Source organism: Erythrolamprus reginae, chromosome 12, assembly GCF_031021105.1.
Source record: "Erythrolamprus reginae isolate rEryReg1 chromosome 12, rEryReg1.hap1, whole genome shotgun sequence".
NCBI lineage: Eukaryota > Metazoa > Chordata > Lepidosauria > Squamata > Dipsadidae > Erythrolamprus > Erythrolamprus reginae.
Window position 1 is genome coordinate 5128520 of NC_091961.1, and position 20762 is coordinate 5149281.

The 20762-nt window shown below is 44.4% G+C and overlaps 1 protein-coding gene across 6 annotated transcripts in view; it reads right to left on the reverse strand.

The window, feature by feature from the left end:
• The window catches only part of CCAR2 (cell cycle and apoptosis regulator 2), a 35524-nt gene extending 15973 nt beyond the window's left edge, over positions 1-19551 (reverse strand). For 2 of the 6 annotated variants that reach the window (XM_070765381.1, XM_070765378.1), the window contains exons 1-11: positions 19082-19508; positions 18814-18920; positions 16663-16754; positions 15631-15722; positions 14648-14762; positions 13272-13398; positions 11664-11760; positions 7915-8031; positions 6372-6606; positions 5344-5457; positions 3944-4107 (exon numbers count right to left, since the gene is read on the reverse strand). In XM_070765381.1, coding sequence (XP_070621482.1) covers positions 3944-4107; positions 5344-5457; positions 6372-6606; positions 7915-8031; positions 11664-11760; positions 13272-13398; positions 14648-14762; positions 15631-15722; positions 16663-16754; positions 18814-18886 — 1226 coding nt within the window. In that variant the 5' untranslated portion in view covers positions 18887-18920; positions 19082-19508. Of the gene's footprint in view, positions 1-3943; positions 4108-5343; positions 5458-6371; positions 6607-7914; positions 8032-11663; positions 11761-13271; positions 13399-14647; positions 14763-15630; positions 15723-16662; positions 16755-18813; positions 18921-19081 lie in introns of all 6 variants that reach the window. The other 4 variants (XM_070765377.1, XM_070765382.1, XM_070765380.1 and 1 more) reach the window with 4 other exon arrangements.
• Between the last annotated feature and the right edge of the window lie 1211 nt (positions 19552-20762).

A 20762-nucleotide genomic window follows, 5' to 3' on the forward strand; every position in this document is an offset into this window, starting at 1 on the left:
TAGATTTTCAAGGAAGTGTTTTTAATAGGAAAGTGAACCCTAGAACCAGGGGGCACAATTGGAGGTGAGTTGGGGGAATGATCAGAAGCAACCTGAGAAAATTTTACTGAAAGGGTAGTAGATGCTTAGAACAAACTTCCAGCAGACATGGTTGATAAATCCACAGTAACGGAATGTAAACATGCCTGGGATAAACTCCATCCTAAGATAAAATACAGGAAATACTGTAAGGGCAGACTAGATGGACCATGAGGTCTTTTTCTGCTGTCAGTCTTCTATGTTTCTATGGCTGAGCTTCTGCCCAGATAGAATTAACTTCAGAAAATAAGACTCTACTACAGGACGGATAGCGTGGATTTCAGAGGCCTGACCACACGTGGCAATGCTTCACAGGCCCCCAAATTCCTTTCTTCCCAAGCCTGATGCTTCCCCAACATGTCACATGTGCAGCCTGATTTACACAAAATAAGTTTGGTTGCCATGGTTATCTAGCACAAGGGAGCTATATATAACCATACTCCTTCCAACTAAAACCAATGCACTCCAAGTTCCGGCATTTTTCCTCGTTGCTGATTGGGTGAAGGTGTGATCGTGTGAAGTCTTCTCTGGCTCCTAAGAGCTCATGCACAGAAGCATGTGCAAGGCCTCCAGAAAACCAGAAGCCCCAGAAGGTTCTTGCTTTAACAGAGAAGTTAAATAAGGAGGCTTCGCTTTAAGGCTGCAGAGAGGGGTGGCATACAAGTCCAATAAATAAATAAATAAGGACACAAGACGGACCAAACTCCTCATGCCTGGGCTTTGTCAGGAAGCTCAACTCATACTGGTACCCATATTGTTCTCCTCTGGGCAATGGTGTCTTCCTCTAGTGGTGGATGGCTCCTCCTCCAAGGGAGAACATCAACATGAAGTGAAACAAGCCAGCAAAGAAATAAACGGCAGGGTTGCAAAAATAAATAATGTCCTTGGCTCACAGAAAGGCAAAGACAATCTTATAATTTAGGGCTGGGCAATTAATTTTGCCATGGGGCCACGTGAGAACTTGGGATGGTTATAGAGGGCCGGACTAATATAGTTAACTCAGTTCTACCCAATACTGTACAGACCCAGACCCTGGCCTGACCTAAACACCCAGACCCACTCTACAGACCCCTAATTGTTTGCTTTACGGCAACACAGTGCACCACAGTCACTGCGCTGGAGTGTTTGCGTGGTTTCTGTGCTCAGCCGCTCTTGGTAGGAGGCCGGGGTCCGCTCCAGTGCGAGGATAAAAGAGCTCACCGCGTCTGCCGGGACTTCTCCAGTTCCTGCTTTCCTCATGATTCAACAGGAAAGCAAGAACCGGAGGAGTCCTGGCAGACGCGGTGAGCTCTTTCACCCTCGCAATGGAGCGGACCCTGGCGTCCGCGGACCGGTCACAGATAGCAGGCAGGCTGGTCACAGACAGCGGGAGGGCCGCATGTGGCCCGCGGGCCGCCTCTTGCCCAGGTCTGTTATAATTGAAGAACAGAGTGTTTGGTTTACGCCAAGGGGGATCCTTAATTTTGTTCAAATCAAAAGTCTTTTTTTTCTTTTTCCTTTGGGCAACATGCTACAATTCCAAGAGGCAGGCAGTGCAAGTAGAAAGCAGGTTTGATTTATTTCAATTGAAATGCATTTAAAATAACTCAAGGTAAACACTGCTACCGTAGTAGTATTAGTTCCAGTTTATTTTCCTACATTCACTTACATCAATTAAATATTGTAATTCAAGTAAAATTTATTTTAAAAAATGATTTCAGTTATTCTGCTTTCCAGCTTGCACACATGTCTGTTTCCTGGACCCTCTAAGTCAGTGTTTCCCAACCTTGGCAACTTGAAGATATCTGGACTTCAACTCCCAGAATTCCCCAGCCAGCGAATGCTGGCTGGGGAATTCTGGGAGTTGAAGTCCAGATAACTTCAAGTTGCCAAGGTTGACAAACACTGCTCTAAGTTGGGTGGGTCCAACTTACCTGGCTGCTGGTTCATTGCTTCCTGCGCCACATCATGGGCATGCCTCGTGAGCACATGTGCGCGCATGCGCAGTAATGAAAATCTGGGGGGGAGCCCTCCCCCAAAAGATGTCAACTGCATACACAATGCCCGAACTTGGCCTCTGTGCATGCTCAGAAGGGGGGGGGGGATAAAAAAAAAAAAAAAAAATATGGCGGTGCCTATGGACAGGCGCTGATCGATCCAGTTCAGTGATATCATCATGACATCACAGGTGGGTCACTACTAGTTTGGGCAAACCGGGTGGAACCTACCTGTCCCGGTATCTCTCTACTCCTGTCTGCAGAGTCCTCCCGATCTTATTTTCGAATAACAATGTTATTTGTTTCAGGCAATCTAAATATACATGAATCTGACCTCCGAATCTCAGAGTAACAAATTATCCTTTATACAAGCCCAATTTTCTCTTTCTACAAATTAAATACACTTAAAAGTCTTCCCTTTTTTCTTGCTGTTGCTTTTGGGTGTCCAGACATGTAGATCCAACTCAAGGCAGCAAGACTTTGGCACAAAAGTTCAAAAAATCCCTCCACGCATCTTTCTTGTAGAGTGTCATGCAATAATACAATTTGTTATAAAATGCACCATCTAGTGGCCCAGCTGGCTATTTATTCCTTTTAAACATTTATCTTTATACATTAGAGTCATTTCAGTTACAGTAAATGACCCTAATGTCATTCCACATGCCCAGAAGCAAAAATATCAGCGGAAATTGCTGAAATCTCGCTCGTGCGCTCTTGTCCGCCTGCCTGCCAGATGCGCTTGTGCGCCCACACCAGTCACCGGGAGCGTTCCGGGAGCGCCGGCAACAGGGAGCCCTTGCCTGGCTAGGACAATCAAAGGGTAACACATAGCCTTACAGACAGAGATTCCACCTTTCACTCCAGAGAAACATAGAAGATGATTGCCGGCAGAAAAAGACCTCCTGGTCCATCTAGTCTGCCCTTATACTATTTCCTGTATTTTATCTTAGGATGGATCTATGTTTATCCCAGGCATGTTTAAATTCAGTTCCTGAGGATTTACCTACCACATCTGCTGGAAGTTTGTTCCAAGCATCTACTACTCTTTCAGTAAATAATCATCATCATCATCATCATCATCATCATCCCAGGAGACAGCAGAATTGAGGAGAAGCAGCTAGAGCAATTAGTGAAATACGAAGATCTAAAAATCGAGCTGCAATGACTCTGCAATAAGCCCGTGAAAGTGGTCCCAGTGGTCCTTGGCACGCTGGGCGCAGGGCTAAAGGATCTCAGCGGACATTTGAAAACCATTGGAATTGACAAAATCTCCATCTGTCAATTGCAAAAGGCCGCTTTACTGGGATCGGCAAAGATAATTTGCGGCTACATCACGCAGTCCTAGGTGCTTGGGAAGCGCCCGACTGGTGATGAAATACAAAATCCAGCATAGTGATCTCGTTTGCTATGTTGTACTGACATAATAATAATAATAATAATAATAATAATAATAATAATAATAATAATAATAATAATAATTTATTAGATTTGTATGCCGCCCCTCTCCAAGGACTTGAGCAGCTAAAATAATATTTTCTCACGTTGCTTCTGATCTTTCCCCCAACTGACCTCAGATTGTGCCCCCTTGTTCTTATGTTCACTTTCCTATTAAAAACACTTCCCCACAGAACCTTATTTAACCCTTTAACATATTTAAATGTTTCCATCACTTCAAGAATCTGGCAGCACCTTTTCTGAGTACCAAGAGAAGTTAAAAAGGCTGCAACTCACTCGCGGAGATTCACGGAGTGGCTGATGACGTTGCCCCAATGTGCTCCCTGCATCGTCAGTACACAACAAACCTCCAAACTCTTATCTCAACAACAACAACAGCAACAACAAAAGGATAGGGATGGAAGGAAGCCACAGCTCAAGGGCAGAAGACTCACCACTTCGTGCAGGTGCTCAAATCCAAGCCGACCTGGGCTTTGACGCAACGAATGGCTGTGCTGATCAGGGCCGTGGGGCTCGTAGCTGGGTCAGCACCGTCCAGAGAGGGGGACCACTCTCCTCCCAGAAGAACCAGTTCCTCTGCCTTCTTTCCCAGCAGGAACTGAGGGAAGAGAAAGCTGGTCAGGAAAAAGGCCCTCGTCCGCTTTAGATTTCCATGGGGGGGGGGGGGGCGACTTTCAGGGAAGCTTTGAAGACAGAACAGCAAAGATGGCGGTGCCCTGCCGATTAAACAATGTTGTTTGGCAGGACCTAGGGGAAGAGCCTTCTCTGTGGGGACTCTGGCCCTCTGGAATAGAGCTCCCCCCAGAGATTTGTACTGCCCCAATCTTCCTCGCCTTTCGTAAGAGTCTTAAGGTTCATTTATGTCACCAGGCGTGGGCCAATTAGACTATATAATGAAATATAGGGATGTATAATAAAATACTCATGAAAATGCTGTTAACTAATATTTCTGATATGACTTAATTAACATCCTTGATTTGAATTGATTTGATTCCTTTCTATGTGTATTGAAATATATTCATGAAATGATTATTAATATTTGTAGATATAGTTGATGTTTAACTGATGATATAATTAAGTGAATTTTTAAAAATAACTATATAATAGTTTCACATAAACTTGATTTGTTGCATTAAATTTAAAATGACAGATTTGTAATATGAAAGTTTAACGATTAAGGAATGAAAGAAGTTATTGTGTTTAAGTTTTTAGAATTCAAATAATTTTCGCTTTCCCCGTATAGTAAAGGATGTTAGTTAGTTAAAATATTTAATATGAATTGATATTTGTGTTTTTGAGGATAGGTATATTTGGATTTATACACACACACACACACATATTAAGCGCATTAAATCATAGAAAATAGGGGTTAAAAATCCTAATGATGAATAAGGAAATAAGGAATAGATTGAAGCACAATGGCTTAGTTTTTTTTCTTGAGCAAGAGAAAAACAGCTAACAGAGGAAGTAAGCAATAGTGTTAAATTTAACTAGAAAACAAAACAATCCATGTTATCCAGGTGACAAAATTAGAAAAGGAGGTAGCATGAGATAAATGATATATACCAAAAGTAATGGATATGAAATTAATGTATTTTGAGTTCTTTATTTTGTGATAGATATGTTTGTTAAATTGCATTGAAGGCATATAGTATTGCACGTATATTTTTGGAGTGGAGAAATTTAAAAAAAATCACTTAAAAAAAAAGAATGAAAATGAAACTTAACTTCTGAACTCGTACCCATGATTGCTCCTTCCTTATTCAATGCCCCATTCTATCAATAGAATTATCAAGATTTGCAGCAAACATTACTTCCAGCAAATGTTGCTTACCTTGAGTTGCTTCGTGAGGTGTTCAGGGATTTCCCTCTGGTCACTAGGCTCTTCAATATAGAGCAGACAATTGCGGTAGAATTCCTCAATGCCAGGAGAGGAAAGCAGCAGAACCTACATCGGAGAAGAGTTCCAAAGCAGAGTGAGTGCAGCTGTGATGCATGCAGAAAATCCCCCCCAAAAAACCCCACTACCAAAACTTCAAACAAAAGGAGATGTTGATATCCAAGATCACAGAGAGGCATCACGATTTATAGAGGACGGTGGTGGATTTAATTATGACATTTTTAAAAAATATAGCGCAGCTATAAAAGAGAGTAGATTGTTGGTAAAGTAGGAGCCAAAAAATTAATTATCTGCCAAATGTCCATTCTTACTCTCTTTTAAGGAGATACTGGAATTATTCCACGCAAGCCTTTTCCTTGAATGATTCTATTCTCTGATTTTGAGATTTATTTTTTTAAACAGGCCTGCTTTTCAATCTTTGTTTATTTTAACACTTGTTATCTAAAAGCTGTGATTTTACAGATAAAAGGGAACGAGGGAGACAGGCGGTTAAGAAGTGTGAAAAATAAACAGAAAAGAAAAACATGTTGCATAACCACCTTTATAAAATAGACAAGGTTTTACTAATCCAGGAGGTTTCCATGCATATAGATAGTAATATTATGAACTTTCCCAAAAAGGAATCTGGTAGAATAGTTTGCAAACGAAATATAAAGCGCCTACTCATTTATTTCCTTGCTATTGTGCTTTGAATATTTTAAGATATAAAGACCAAACAGAAAGAGATTTTAAATAGAATTAAACAAATAAAATGCATAGGAAGAAACACTATAGCAAGGGTTTTGATCCACCGAACAAATTCAACCACAGGATAAACTTAAGTAGCAGAATTTATGGAGAAGAGGGAACAAAGTAGTAAGTGCTTCTAATTTCTGCCCAAACAGCCCTGCGGAATTCAGCTCAGGCTCATTAAAGCTATTTGCACTTCCTCTCTGCCAGCTGTGAAGTCCCAAAGTGCTCACCTTGGCACTGAATGCAGGATTTGTGTCCTCTGGCTGAGTCTGCTGCCTGGTGTCCTCTCCAGTCTGAGACAATTCTTCAGCAGGGCTGGCCACTTGGACACGACTGGGGTGCTTCAGAGTCAACGGCTGGCCGAGAGGGAAGGTATCCAACCAGCAGAGGCGGACATCATAGAACTCCTTGGGCAACTGGATGCTGCAGTAGCGCCTCAAGATTTCCATGGCATCACAGAAGGGGCTGGCGAGACACCGAGAACCAAAACAAAGGACCCCCTTTAAACGATGCCAAGTATGTCTTATTCAGTGCAGGTGGAAGATTCATTGGAGTCATAAATCAACACACTTAAGTCAACATTGACTAGGCTGGATGTGTTTGTTCTTTGTATCTAAACCAAACAGTTCCCGAGCGTTTCCCCAAGCGTTTCCCCAACAACAACAACATTTCTCTCTTTTTTACACGAAGACCAAACCAGACATTTGCTTTGTTGCTAAATTGACCTTGGGGCCTAATAACAAAATAATGCATTGCTGTTATCTTGATCAACGTCGGAACTCTCAATTTAACTCCTCAAAAGTTTTGATTCTGAAGATACTGGGAGTTTATTATTTATTAGATTTGTATGCCACCCCTCTCCGAGTTGCAGACTCCTGTCCAGCAATGGAGATATTGGAGGAGAGAGCATGAGGGAGGCAGACAGCAGTGGTGGAGCTCTCGCCTCACAATCAGGAGGCTGTGAGTTCAATCCTAGGTAGAAACTGATATTTCTATCTCTGGGCACACTGAGAATATATGGGCATGGCTAGTTTAATGAAAAGAAGGACCGGGGAGACATAACAATGTTCCAATATCTCAGGAGTTGCCACAAAGAAGAGGGAGTCAACCTATTCCCCAAAGCACCTGAGGGTAGAACAAGAAGCAATGGGTAGAAACTAAACAAGGAGAGAAGCAACTTAGAACTAAGGAGAAATTTCCTGACAGTCAGAACAATTAATCAGTGGAACAGCTTGCCTCCAGAAGCTGTGAATGCTCCAACACTGGAAGTTTTAAAGAAGATGTTGGATAACCATCTGGCTGAAGTAGTGTAAGGTTTCCTGCGTAGGCAGGGGGTTGGACTAGAAGACCTCCAAAGTCCCTTCCAACTCTGTTGTTGTTGTTGTTTTTATTTATTAGATTTGTACGCCGCTCCTCTCCGAAGACTCGGAGAGGGGCAGCATACTACTACTACTAATAATAATAATTATTATTATTATTAGTTATTATTATTATTATTATTATTAGTAGTAGTAGTAGTAGTAGTTGTTGTTGTTATTATTATTATTAGTGCTGAACAAAACTCCGAGTTGGCAACAGGAATGGCATCCGGCCATTAAAACGCTCTGCTAGCACCATTCAGTTGCACAGACTCCACCCCGCAAGGAATTATGGGATTGTGAAATGATGATGAGAGTGTGGGGCAGACATGTGTCCTGATATAACTCATGAAAAGCAGCAATCTCTTTCCATCCCACCTTTCCGGCCAATCGCAAGGCTCCCGTTTGCTCTCACCTGTTCACACTATAGCAAGCCAGCTGGACTCGGTATTGGGGTGACTCGTGCCGAGGCTTCTTTGCCCCCCAGGGCTCATTACCCTTCTGCTTCCTCTTCTTGGAGTCAAAGTCCTCCCTAAAAAGGAGAACAACGTGGTTGCACACGCTACACTGAAATCCTGGGTTTTTCCCAGTTTGGTTCTCGGCAAACTCTACCTTCCAGTACAACTCGGGAAAGAGAAAATGCGGATATCACACTAGTTTGTTCCACAGAAAATAAACCCTCTTCTCTGAGGAAAGCAATCATACCGGACACGTAATGACTGCACCCACACAAAAGTGTCATTTTTGGGTCAGAATTTATGCTTTTTCTGGGCTTGAAATTCCCTCTACGAATGACTTTTTTCCGAGACTGGTTTCCCTATCACAGGAGTTGTCCATTCAGCATTGACCGAAAGGGAGGTTTTGCTCAGTTGCCACAGCAGTTTCAAATGGGCCAAACACTGGTGGACCCTTCCGTGAAGTCTACCTCGGGCAGCATTCTGGGTTAGTTATGGCCAATCTGTAAAGCCTACAAGGCAGGGATTATTATTATTATTATTATTTATTGGATTTGTATGCTGCCCCTCTCCGCAGACTCAGAGCGGCTAACAACAATGATAAAAAAACAACATGTAACAATCCAATTTAATAAAACAACTAAAAACCCTTATTATAAAAACCAAACATACACACAAACATACCATGCATAACTTGTAATGGCTCAGGGGAAGGAATATCCTAACTCCCCCCATGCTTGGCGACAAAGGTGGGTCTTGAGTAATTTGCGAAAGACAAGGAGGGTGGGGGCCTTTCTAATCTCTGGGGGGAGTTGATTCCAGAGGGCCGGGGCCGCCACAGAGAAGGCTCTTCCCCTGGGGCCCGCCAAACGACATTGTTTGGTCGACGGGACCCGGAGAAGGCCAACTCTGTGGGGCCTTATCGGCCGCTGGGATTCGTGCGGTAGAAGGCGGTTCCGGATGAATTCTGGCCTAATGCCATGTAGGGCTTTAAAGGTCATTACCAACACTTTGAATTGTAACCGGAAACCGATCGTGCAGGGATGGAGTTGAACAGGCCCTCCTTGGCCTTTAGTTTCCCTATCCACCCTCTTCGTGGGACCCACTCGTCTACCCCACCTGGGGCTCTGTGTAGCAATCACTGCCATATGGGGACAAGAAGAAATGTGCGGAAACCCATGTGAAGCAGGGAAAAGCCTGCAGAAATCTCAAAAGCTCCATTCTGCTCCTTTTGTAAAGTAGAAAGTGGGTGGAAAGGAATGAGAGGTGGGAGGAAGAGAAAAGGCTCGGACCACATGAAACAAGAAACCTGAGCTCAGTGGGACAGAATATGCACTGCACATGAAAGATCCCATCATGGTTCCTTTAAACCAGGGGTCCCCAAACTTTTTACACAGGGGGCCAGTTCACTGTCCCTCGGACTGTTGGAGGGCCAGACTATAAAAAAAAACTATGAACAAATCCCTATGCACACTGCACATACCTTGTTTTAAAGTAAAAAACCAAAATGGGAACGTACTATTTAGAGGGGGGAGAAGATCTGAAATTCATATATGTTTATGTTTTGTTTTTAACTTTCTTTTGTTAACATCTGATTGGCTATACAAGGTTTTCTTGGCTTATGAAAAATGTATAAAGAAAGAAGGAAGCACTTTGGCATAATGGTTAATAAGTTAGAAATATAATTGGTGTTGCACTTTTTGAAGGAACATTAAGGAGGGAATTTAATTAAAAGAAAATGAAAAAAAAACCTTTTGCAACTTTTTTGATGATTGATATTAGTTACTAATAAAATACCACATTTTATTCATGGAAAATTAGATGGTACACTGTGTTGTTTGAATGTATGTTGAGAGAAAAATAAATAAAAATCCCCCCCCCCCAAAAAAACAGTCCTTCCTTCCTCTGTCTCTCCATTCATTTCATTCTTCCTTCCTTTCTTCCTTGTTCCCTCCATTTCTCCTTCCTTCCTTCCCTCCTTCCTTCCTCTCTACTTCTCCTTCCCTCCCTCTCTTTCCCTTTTCTTTCTTTCTCTCTCTATTTTCCCTGTGCTCTTGTCACTCACTGGCGGGCCAGATAAATGGTCTCATTGGGCCGCACGTGGCCCACGGGGCGTAGTTTGGGGACCACTGCTTTAAACGTCCACTGAAATGGCAGCAATGTGACAAGGGATCTTGGATGGCTGCTCAGAAAAGCCTCTAGAACATGGGTGCCAAACACAATTTCATTTTTCAGGGTGAAAACAGAGCGAACAAAATGATGAGTAAAGATAATAATTGAAGAGAGGGAAGAAAACAGCCTAAAATTAAGAGGTATAAGAGATAACGAACATTCCTGGAAGTTAAGCCATAGCGATTAATTTGGAAGGAAGAGGAAAATTTAGAGGTGGTAGACCCAGGCGACCGAAATAGGAGGAAAGAGGCAGCATTAGAATAACAGTAGATATACCTGGTAGAATGTATTAAACAATCAGTATAGATAAAGGGAAAGAGGTACAAGGTTAAGAAATAGCTCCGGTTGGAATGAAGTTAAGCGTCTTTTAGTTACTGGTCTGCTAACCATACAATGGATTATGATTAGGTGTAGTTGGGGAAGGATAAGAGGGAGAGAGGAAGTAGGAAGGGAGGGGAGAGGGAGAGGAGGGAAGTAGGAAAGAGAGGGAGAGGGAGGAAGAAGGGGCAGAGATGGATACAGAGGGAAGGTAGTGTGAAATATAAGAGATAATATAAGCAAACTAGAGATAAAAGTATAAAAGGAGCAGTTAAAGATATTTTAGATAGAAATACAGTGTTACCTCGTGATACGAACCCCTCGTCATACGAACTTTTTGAGATACAAACCCGGGGTTTGGAATTTTTTGCCTCTTACGAACTTTTTTCGCCTTACGAACCCGCCGCCGCCGCTGGGAAACCCCACCTCCGGACTTCCATTGCCAGCGGAGCGCCCGTTTTTGCGATCCTGGGATTCCCCTCCTGGGATTTCCCTACAGCATTGCAAAAACGCGGAAGTCAGGGGGTGGGGTTTCCCATGGAGGGGAGCTTCAAGGGAATCCCACCAGCGCAAAAACGGGCACTTTGACTTGAAAAAGGGTTAAATTTTGGGCTTGCACGCATTAATTGGGTTTCCATTGATTCCTATGGGAAACATTATTTCGTCTTACAAACTTTTCACCTGACGAACCTCCTCCCAGAACCAACTAAGTTTGTAAGACAAGGTATCACTGTATATCACTGTGTATGCTTGGTGAAAAAAAAACTTTTTATAAAAGAAAAAAACTGAGCTTGGGAGGGCCACGCAAGGTCTGTTTTCACTGGCAGAGGGTTGCAGGAGGTTGTGGCAGCCGAAAACAGAGTTGGCAGCCTGTTTTTGCTGGCAGAGGCACCACGGGCCAGTCCTTCGCTGTTTTCAGGGCGACCTCACAGGTCGGATCCGGTCTCTGGGCCTTGCGTTTTGACACCCCTTCTCTAGAAGGACAAATATTCTCACCAGGAAACAGGGGAAGATTGCTAGATTTGCATCAAGGGCTTTTCTGCTCAGTGGCAAGGGGGTAGCTAAGTGACAGAAAGCTCCAGCCTGTGGATCGAGAGACCAGCCGAAAAGGCCAAAACGTGCTCAAGAAGAGGCAAGAAAGGCTCCAGGGCAACTCACGCTACGTCATGCGACTGGCAGGATGCTGTGCCAGCCCAAAACGACCCATTGCGATGCTCACCATCTGCCTGACTCCTGCCGGCCTTTAGGACCTCGTCCGGCGTATCTCCCAAGGTGGCTCAAGTGGAGCGATGGAGAGGTCTGGAAGAGGCTCATTGCTGGAGAAGAAGAAACACATTCAGCCTTATAATAATAATAATAATAATAATAATAATAATAATAATAATAATAATTTATTAGATTTGTATGCCGCCCCTCTCCGAAGACTCGGGGCGGCTCACAACAATGATAAAAAACAATATTATAGCGAAACAAATCTAATATTAAAAAGAAGCATATAAAACCCTATCACATTTAACATTTATATTCTCCTCCTCCAAGGACAATCCATTTGCTTCTTGAACTGGGCCCTTACGTTAACGCCAGATCTGCTGTCGCTGGTTCCAGGTTACACGCACCTGGATCCAGGCAACTTTATCCACCTCGAGAGGAGAAAAACCAGGATGACAAAAATCACACCCTTCCCAAAATGTCATTCAATTTCTTTTCTTTCTTTCTTTTCATCCGTGGCACCCAAATAGCACCACTGCTCCAATCGAGATGATTTATCAGGATCACAGACTTCTCTCGTGGTCTAGAAGATTTTCAACCTTTTTTGAGCTGCGGCACATTTTTTTTATATTTACAAAACCATGGGGCACATTGAGGGGGGGAGCGGCTAAAAAAATATTGGACAAAAAAATTCTCTCTCTTCCTCCCTTTCGCTCTATTTCTCCATCCCTCTCTTTCTCCCTTCCTCTTTTTTGCTCTCTTTCTCTCTCCCTCCCTCCCTCCATGTCTTTCTCTCTCACCTTCCCTCCCTCTCTTTCTCTCTCTCTCTTGCTCTCTCTCTTGTTTTCTTTCTCTCTTGTTCTCTTTCTCTCTCTCTCTTTCTTTCTCTCTCTTGCTTGCTTTCTCTCTTGTTTTCTTTCTCTCTTGCTTGCTTTCTCTTTCTTTCTCTCTCTTGCTTGCTTTCTCTCTCTCTCTCTCTTGCTCTCTCTCTTGCTTTCTTTCTCTCTTGTTCTCTTTCTCTCTCTCTCTCTCTCTCTCTTTCTTTCTCTCTTTTGCTTGCTTTCTCTTGTTTTCTTTCTCTCTTGCTTGCTTTCTCTTTCTTTCTCTCTCTTGCTTGCTTTCTCTCTCTCTTGTTTTCTCTCTCTCTCTCTCTTGCTCTCTCTCTTGATTTCTTTCTCTCTTGTTCTCTTTCTCTCTCTCTCTCTCTTTCTTTCTCTCTTGCTTGCTTTCTCTTGTTTTCTTTCTCTCTTGCTTGCTTTCTCTTTCTCTCTCTCTCTTGCTTGCTTTCTCTCTCTCGTTTTCTTTCTCTGAGCTTCGCGGCACACCTGACCATGTCTCGCGGCACACTAGTGTGCCACGGCACACTGGTTGAAAAACACTGGTCTAGAAAAGCTGTTTACATTATTCCATCAATCAGAATGAATCGGAAAAAACTCTTTAGAAAATAAGCCATGGCTTCCAATTTCCCATCTGGTTTGCAAAAAGAGTTTGTCTCTCTAGTTTCCTCATAGTGTAACAAATCTCAGTTTCAAGATTTTAACATTTAACGTTCCGCCTCCGATCAGATTTCTTCACCGTCCAATACGGTCTCACTAGCACAACATGCAGTAACACTTACGTTTCTGGGGAAAGAGAGGGGGGATCCGGTGTGGCTGGAAGAGCAGTTGGGGCTGAGCTCCCAGAATGCCTTGCTTCTGCCCCAAAGAAGCTACATGGAGCAGAGGAGTGGGAGGCTTCAGAAGAGGCTGGGGGGGGGGAAATATTAATGGAGAATTCGTAACAAAGGTAACTTTTCTTATTGAAAAACTTCCAAACCATGACTGAACAAATGTTTCATAAATAAAAAGATGGGTTTTCAATCTGCCACAATTTAAATCTCTAAATAGAAACAATCCTCGGCTCCATTTGTTGAAAAAAGATCAATGTTTTGCAATAGTGCAAAACCAGAACTGGGAATAATGAGCTAAACTCCTCCCTAACTTCTACTTTTCGCTCCCCAGTCAGGAGGTTCAGGCAAGATGTTTTCATAACAGATGGTCCAAGAGCAGTTTGATATGCGTCCCCCTCCTCTTTCCAGCTGGGTGACCTTGGGGCAGTGTCTTAAGAAGGCACAGCCCTTACTTTCATTTTTCCAAGCATGAGCCAGGATGGTGCAGTGGTTAGAGTGCAGTACTGCAAGCTATTTCTGCTGACTGCCAGCTGCCTACAATTTGGCAGATCGAATCTCACCAGGCTCAAGGTGGACTCAGCTTTCCATCCTTCCGAGGTGGGTCAAATGAGGACCCAGATTGTTGGGGGCAATATGCTGACTCTGTAAACTGCTTAGAGATGGCTGTAAAGCACTCTTTAGCAGTATATAAGTGAAAGATCGTGCTATTCCCTCCCCTCCATTCCCTCTCCCCACAGTTCATGGCATTCTGTCACAAGGAAACGAAAGGTGGCAGCTAACAGATGAGCTTATTAAATTACTCTGTCTTACCCACAATAACATTCTTCTCCATCTGGTTCCTCTGCTGTATTAACTAAGGCGGTGATGGCAAACTTTTTTTCGTGTGCAGAAAGCTATTGCACACACATGCGTACCCACACCCATAATTCAATGCCCCCCATGTGTCCTGCCCAGGTTCCAGAGGCTTTCTTGGGGCCCGGAGGGGATGAAAATGCCCTCTTCCATCCCTCCGGAGGCTGAAAACGTCCTCCCAGAGCCTCTGCGTGAGCCAAAAATCAGTTGAGTGGGGCGCACATGCACGCTGGAGCTGAGCTAGGGCAACTGCTTGTGTGCCATCAGATGTGGCTCTGCGTGGCACCTGTGGTACTCATGACAAAGGTTCCCCATCACAGAACTAGGCTACCTTCCAACTTCTTTGTCACAAGTCACAACAAAGTGCTAAATAAAAGTGTGGCGCTCCATGTCACAGATTAGCACCATGACAGAAACCAAAGCCCAAACACTGAGAAGGAATAGTTTTGTACACCTGAAGAACTGGCTATTACCTGATTTGACAAGGTCTGGACCTTCAAGGCATTCCAGGGCACCGACTGACTGGGGTTGTACACAGCTTTCACCAGCACTTTCTCACCAATCTGTGGGATCCGGCCCTTGACAACGCTTAAGGAAGGAAAGACAGGAGGAGTTCATCACTTCTGTTGGCACAGCCTCTGAGAAACCTCACGGTGCCACTTTGTAAGAAACTGCTAAGACTTCAGTATTGATTTACCTTCTCCAACTGGCACTAGTCCTCTGATCTCAGGCCAAGTCCCTTCCATCATCTACTCCCTGATCAATCTTTTAACTTGGAGGTCTATTAGATATGCTTCCTTCACAAACAAAGGAGTGGAGGAGGGGGGGAAATCGCATTTGAATGTTCTAAAGCAAGGGTCCCCAAACTTGGCAACTTAAAAACCTGTGGACTTCAACTCCCAGAATTCTCCAGCCAACTATCCTCTCTGTGGCAGCCCCTCAAATACTGCAAGACTACTATCCTGTCTCCCCTGGACCTTCTCTTCACTAGATTAGCCACACCCAGTTCCTGTAACCGTTCATCATATGTTTTTGATTCATGTAGGTTATCCTCTAGGGCAGAGGTCTTCAAACCTGGCAACTTTAATACTTGTGGACTTCAACTCCCAGCATAGCTGGCTGAAGAATTCTGGGAGTTGAAAGTTGCCAAGTTTGAAGACCTCTGTTCTGAAGCTTTGCAAATATAAGATGGCACAGGAAAAGCTTAGCTAGCAATCCTTTTTCCTAGAATACTTGCATTTTTCTACCAGGATGTACCACAATCTGTAGTATAATAGATTGTATCCAATCCCAACAGCAGAAGCCGCAGCTATAAACAGCCAGGCTTGGGTGATCCTTAGACCTGAGAAACAGCCCTTTTATAACTATTCCAAGGCTCACATGAGGTTGAAGAGTGGCAAAGTTAACACTGTCTACAAGCAGCCATTTGCGGGCCACTTCTGTCCTTGCTACTCACCTCAACTGGAAAAAAACTTCATCGTCCACCACGCCAAAATAATCGTGAAGACTAGTGACAATACCAGTAAAAACACGCTGCTTCTCTCCACCCTAAAAAGCAGAGAATATCATTGTAATTAAATAAATAAATAAATTACTTTGCGCAGAGTAAACTCAAATTACTCTCATCTGATAAGTGTTTGTTTGTTTGCTTGGCTGTTTATTGTTTGTTTTATTACCACACTGTTCAGTCAACCAGTACATTCATTAATGCTACGGATGGTACCTTTCTGTGAGACTACTTTTACTTTCTTTATCATTCTTTGGAACTCTGAACTGACCAACGGGCTATATTAAGTGGAGACTACTTCAAGCTTTCACCCACTCTCTATTTAATGATGTCTACTTAATGCACTCTGCATCGCCTCTTTAACACTGGCTCTAAATGCCAAGGGCGATTAAATGCAGAGTCACTACTTAGATGTACAACTGTTAGAGTTGAATAACCCAACTTTTAACTTCCTTTTTTCTGTCACACCTGAAGGACTTAAGGCAGGTTAAGCATAAACATGCACCTTCTGCAACAATGTGCATGAAGACCTGCATAAGAAGTCTTCAGAGAGAAATAAAGCACAGAACATGAAGAGTTCAGGCCATATGTTTGTGGCATTTCACCTTTGCTGCTGCTTCTCCCTATTACCTAAAAATCCTCCTGCATCATCTGTGGTTCCCCTTTTATCAAAGCCAGAAAGATAAACCCAGGTGCCTGAAATATCAGGTGAGCTATAGAGATTTCCAGAGGGTTTTTACCTCATCCCTGGCTGAGATTCGGCCTAAGAGAGACCAAGAATTGCTCTCCTGTTTCCAAAATATAAAATTATCAGCAGAATATCAGAAGTGACAGGAATCACCTTGTAACTTGAACAGTTCACAAAATCCCTTTGCTGAGGTAAAATACCCAAACTGTCCCATATTTGGGAAGGGAAGAGTATCAGGATATCGCCATCTGGCAACTAAGAAACCCGTAAGAGAAATCCAATTTATTCTCTACCTGAAGATGACGTGCTGCTTGAAGGATATCTGCTGAAATCGGAGGATTTAATAGACCCGGGGCAGGCCCCAGTAGAGAGGCTGGCTGTGTTCCTAGGGAAAAAAGACTGGATGTCAACATCATTTGAATCCAGTTGAAATAAAGTATGAGGAGGCAATGGACACATTTTATATACCAATAAATAGTACTGTGTAACCGTTCTAGCCACATTCTTTTCCATACAACTACAACTTCAGTGTTGTTATATAGGAGCCGGGGTGGCGCAGCAGGTAGAGTGCGGTACTGCAGGCCACTGAAGCTGTAGATCTGTAGGTCAGTGGTTCAAATCTCATCATGGGCTCAAGGTTGACTCAGCCTTCCATCCTTCTGACGTGGGTAAAATGAGGACCCGGATTGTTTGTGGGCAATATGTCTGGATACAGGGACAGCCTACATAACTTTTGAATATTTCCTTATTAGATTTGACCCCTATGTAGTAATCACTGACCCCATATTGGTAATTTATTTATTTATTTATTTATTTATTATTTATTATTTAGATTTGTATGCCGCCCCTCTCCGCAGCCACATGAAAGGAGTCCATGCTTATAGTCCAGTTTAGCAAGCATACTTTACTTTCTATTGTCCCATTTGAGAGTCATAGGAGTTTGGCTGTCAAATGAGAGCCAGCAAGGTCTAGTAATTAAAGCATCAGGCTAGAAAGCAAAAGATTGTGAGTTCAAGTCCTGTCTTAGCCAGGAAAGCTGAGTGACCTTGGGCCAGTGTCTCTCTCTCTCTCTCAGCCCAACTCATTTCACAGGACTGTTCTTGGAGGAGGGGGGGGAAATAGGAGGAAGGTATGTTAGATATTTCCACCACCTTGAGTTGTAGCCAAAACTCCAAGCATCAAGGAAGTAGAACGGAAATTCCTATTTCACCCACTTTGCCTAATTCTGGCCTCAGGTAAAGAGACATAGAAAGATTGCTCACCCCGCTTTTACTGGCAGGAAAGGAAAGGAAAAAGGTGCTGGCTATGAGCTATAAAACCATACATGGCTTAGGACTAGACTACCTTTGGGACCGTCTTCTGCCTCATGTATCCCAGCGGCTAGTTAGCTCCCACAGAGTTAGCCTTCCTGTCGGCCAGACAATGTCGTCTGGAAGGACCAAGAGGAAAAGCCTTTTCTGTGGTGGCCCTGGCCCTCTGGAACGAACTCCCTCCGGAGATACGTACCACCCCTCCCTCCTGGTCTTTCATAAAGCGGGCAGGGGGGCCGAGGGTGGTGAGATTGTCTCCAGCCGATATTATGAATGATTGAATTCAATGAATGTGTATGTCTGTATATGGGGTTTATTACATTTTCAGCAATTTGTATCATTCTCTTAAAGTAAATTAGATTTATTTTATATATTGTTGCATTTATAATATTGTACGCCAGCCTGAGTCATTTTGAGAAGGGTGGCATAGAAATGTAATTAATAAATTAATTAATAAATAGAAAGGAAAGGGGGAAGGGAAGGAAAAAGGAAATGAAAAAGGAAAGGGAAAAGGAAGGGAAGCAAGAAGAGGAAATGGAAGGAAAGGAAAGTAAGAAGAGAGAAGAGAAGGGGAAGGAATCATTGAGAAGGGAAGGGGAAGGAAGGGAAGGAAAGTAAGAAGAGGAAATGGAAGGAAAGGAAAGTAAGAAGAGAGAAGAGAAGGGGAAGGAAGGGAAGGAAAGTAAGAAGAGGAGAGAGAAGGGAAGGAATCATTGAGAAGGGAAGGGAAAGGAAGGGAAGGAAAGTAAGAAGAGGAAATGGAAGGGAAGGAAAAGAAAGAGGAAAGAGAAGGGAAGGAATCATTGAGAAGGGAAGGGAAAGGAAAGGAAGGAAAGGAAAAAGAGGGGAAGGGAAAGGAAGGGAAGGAAAGTAAGAAGAGGAAAGAGAAGGGAAGGAAAAGAAGAAGAGGAAAGAGAAGGGAAGGAATCATTGAGAAGGGAAGGGAAAGGAAAGGAAGGAAAGGAAAAAGAGGGGAAGGGAAAGGAAGGAAAGGAAGGGCACCAAACCTTCTCTTAAAAAGGCCACTTCCACAATTTTACCTGGCTATTTGCCCAGAACCTACAGGGCAGTTTAAAAACCAATAAAAGCATAAAGGCCCCAACAGTCCAAAGGGCTTCATTTGGCCGGACCCACCTGAAAACGAACCTCGGGGGTTTCCCTGAAGGCTGCTGGTCCGCAATGGCTTCTGGCGCTTGAACTGGGCCATTTTATTTTTTTCCACAGGGCCGGCTGCGGGAGATCTGGAATTACGTGTTCAAAAAGTTACACAAAACAGCCCACAGAAAAGAAAGAAAAAGCCACCCCCACACACAGCACTGCCCCAAATGAGGAGCTGGGGAGGACGCTGAGCCCGTCTAGGTGCCCTCAGGGGGACACCCCCCCCCGCCTCCCCCCCACCCACCTGCCCAGGTGTTGCCACGGAGTCCCTTCCTTCCCCTCAGGAAAAGCGACGTGTCTTTGGGAGCCCCCGCCGGGCAACCTGGCCTACACTGCGGGGCCGTCGTGAGACCCTTCCGCCCACATACGCACACACACACGGAGCAGGCGGGTGGGGGGTCTTCTGCGGGCGCCTCCGACGGCTTTCAACGAGGCCAGGCGGCGTCGGCGGCCAACGGCCGCTGAGAGGAACTGAGAGGCGGATTCCTAGCGCGGCCCTTCCCCGCCCGGCTCGAGACAGAGATAGGCCGCGCGGGGGGGGGGGGGAAGCAAGGGGGGGGGGAGGACCAACCTAAGGCGGCGGGGAGGGTGCCTAGCTGCGACCCCGGGGACAAAGGAACCCGGATGTGCGCCTGAGCGGAAACGCCTCCTTCCTCTGCCCCCCCCCTCACACACACTCCGCGCTGGAGGGACCGGAAGAGCTCATTCTTGCCCGGAGTGAAGCACCTCCCGGAAGCGGATAGGAAAAAAAGAGCCGAGGGAAGCGAGCCTCGGTCCTCCCAGAGGGGAAAGAGCGTCGCTGATCCAAGATGGACACTTTCGGGATGGGGGGAGAGGACGGAAGGGAGGATGGCCCTCCAGATGTGTCTAACTTACACATCCCAGCACCTTTGCTGCTGCTTGGCGTGGGACGGGCGGAGAGAGTCCCCGCAGGTTGCCTGAAGCCCCTGGCAATGATACAGAGCCTCCCAGAATTCCCAGCTCCTGGGCAACCTCGCTAGGGATTCTGGGAGGTGTAGTTCAACACACTGCCCCAGAACCGAACTCAACATAAACAAAAGCACAGTGAGGGACTACCTGAGGGAACTCAACGAATACAAATCACCAGGGCCAGACGGACTTCACCCCAAAGTCCTAAAAGAATTGGCAGACACCATAGCGGAACCACTCCTCCTCATCTACCAAATATCCTGGATCACTGGAGACCTACCGGAAGACTGGAAGCGAGCTGACGTAGTCCCCATCCACAAAAAAGGCAAAAAGATCGACCCAGGTAACTACAGACCAATCAGTCTGACCTCTATACCTGGAAAAATACTGGAGAAAATAATCAAAAAACAACTTACCCACTTCCTAGAAACAAACAAGATCATATCCAATAGCCAGCACGGATTCATCAGAAACAAATCATGCCAAACCAATCTCATATCATTTTTCAACACCATAACCAAGTCAGTTGACCAACGCAACTCAGTGGACCTCATATACTTGGACTTCAGTAAGGCTTTCAATAAAGTCGACCACAATCTCCTAATCCACAAACTAGAAAAAAATGGAGTAGACTACTACACATGTAGATGGATAAACAGTTGCCTGACCAACCGCACCCAACGAGTTGTCCTCAACGGCACCAAATCCACATGGAAAAAAGTAGACAGTGGAGTACCACAGGGCTCTGTCCTGGGTCCTGTACTCTTTAACATCTTCATCAACGACCTGGACGAGGGAATAAAAGGGGAACTAATAAAATTTGCAGATGACACCAAGCTGGCGGGGGTAGCCAACACCCTTGAGGACAGGCTCAGAGTACAAGAAGACCTAGACAGACTATCACAGTGGGCCCATACCAACAAAATGAGGTTCAACACGACAAATGCAGAGTCCTCCACCTCGGCAAAAAGAACCCTAGACATACATACAGCCTG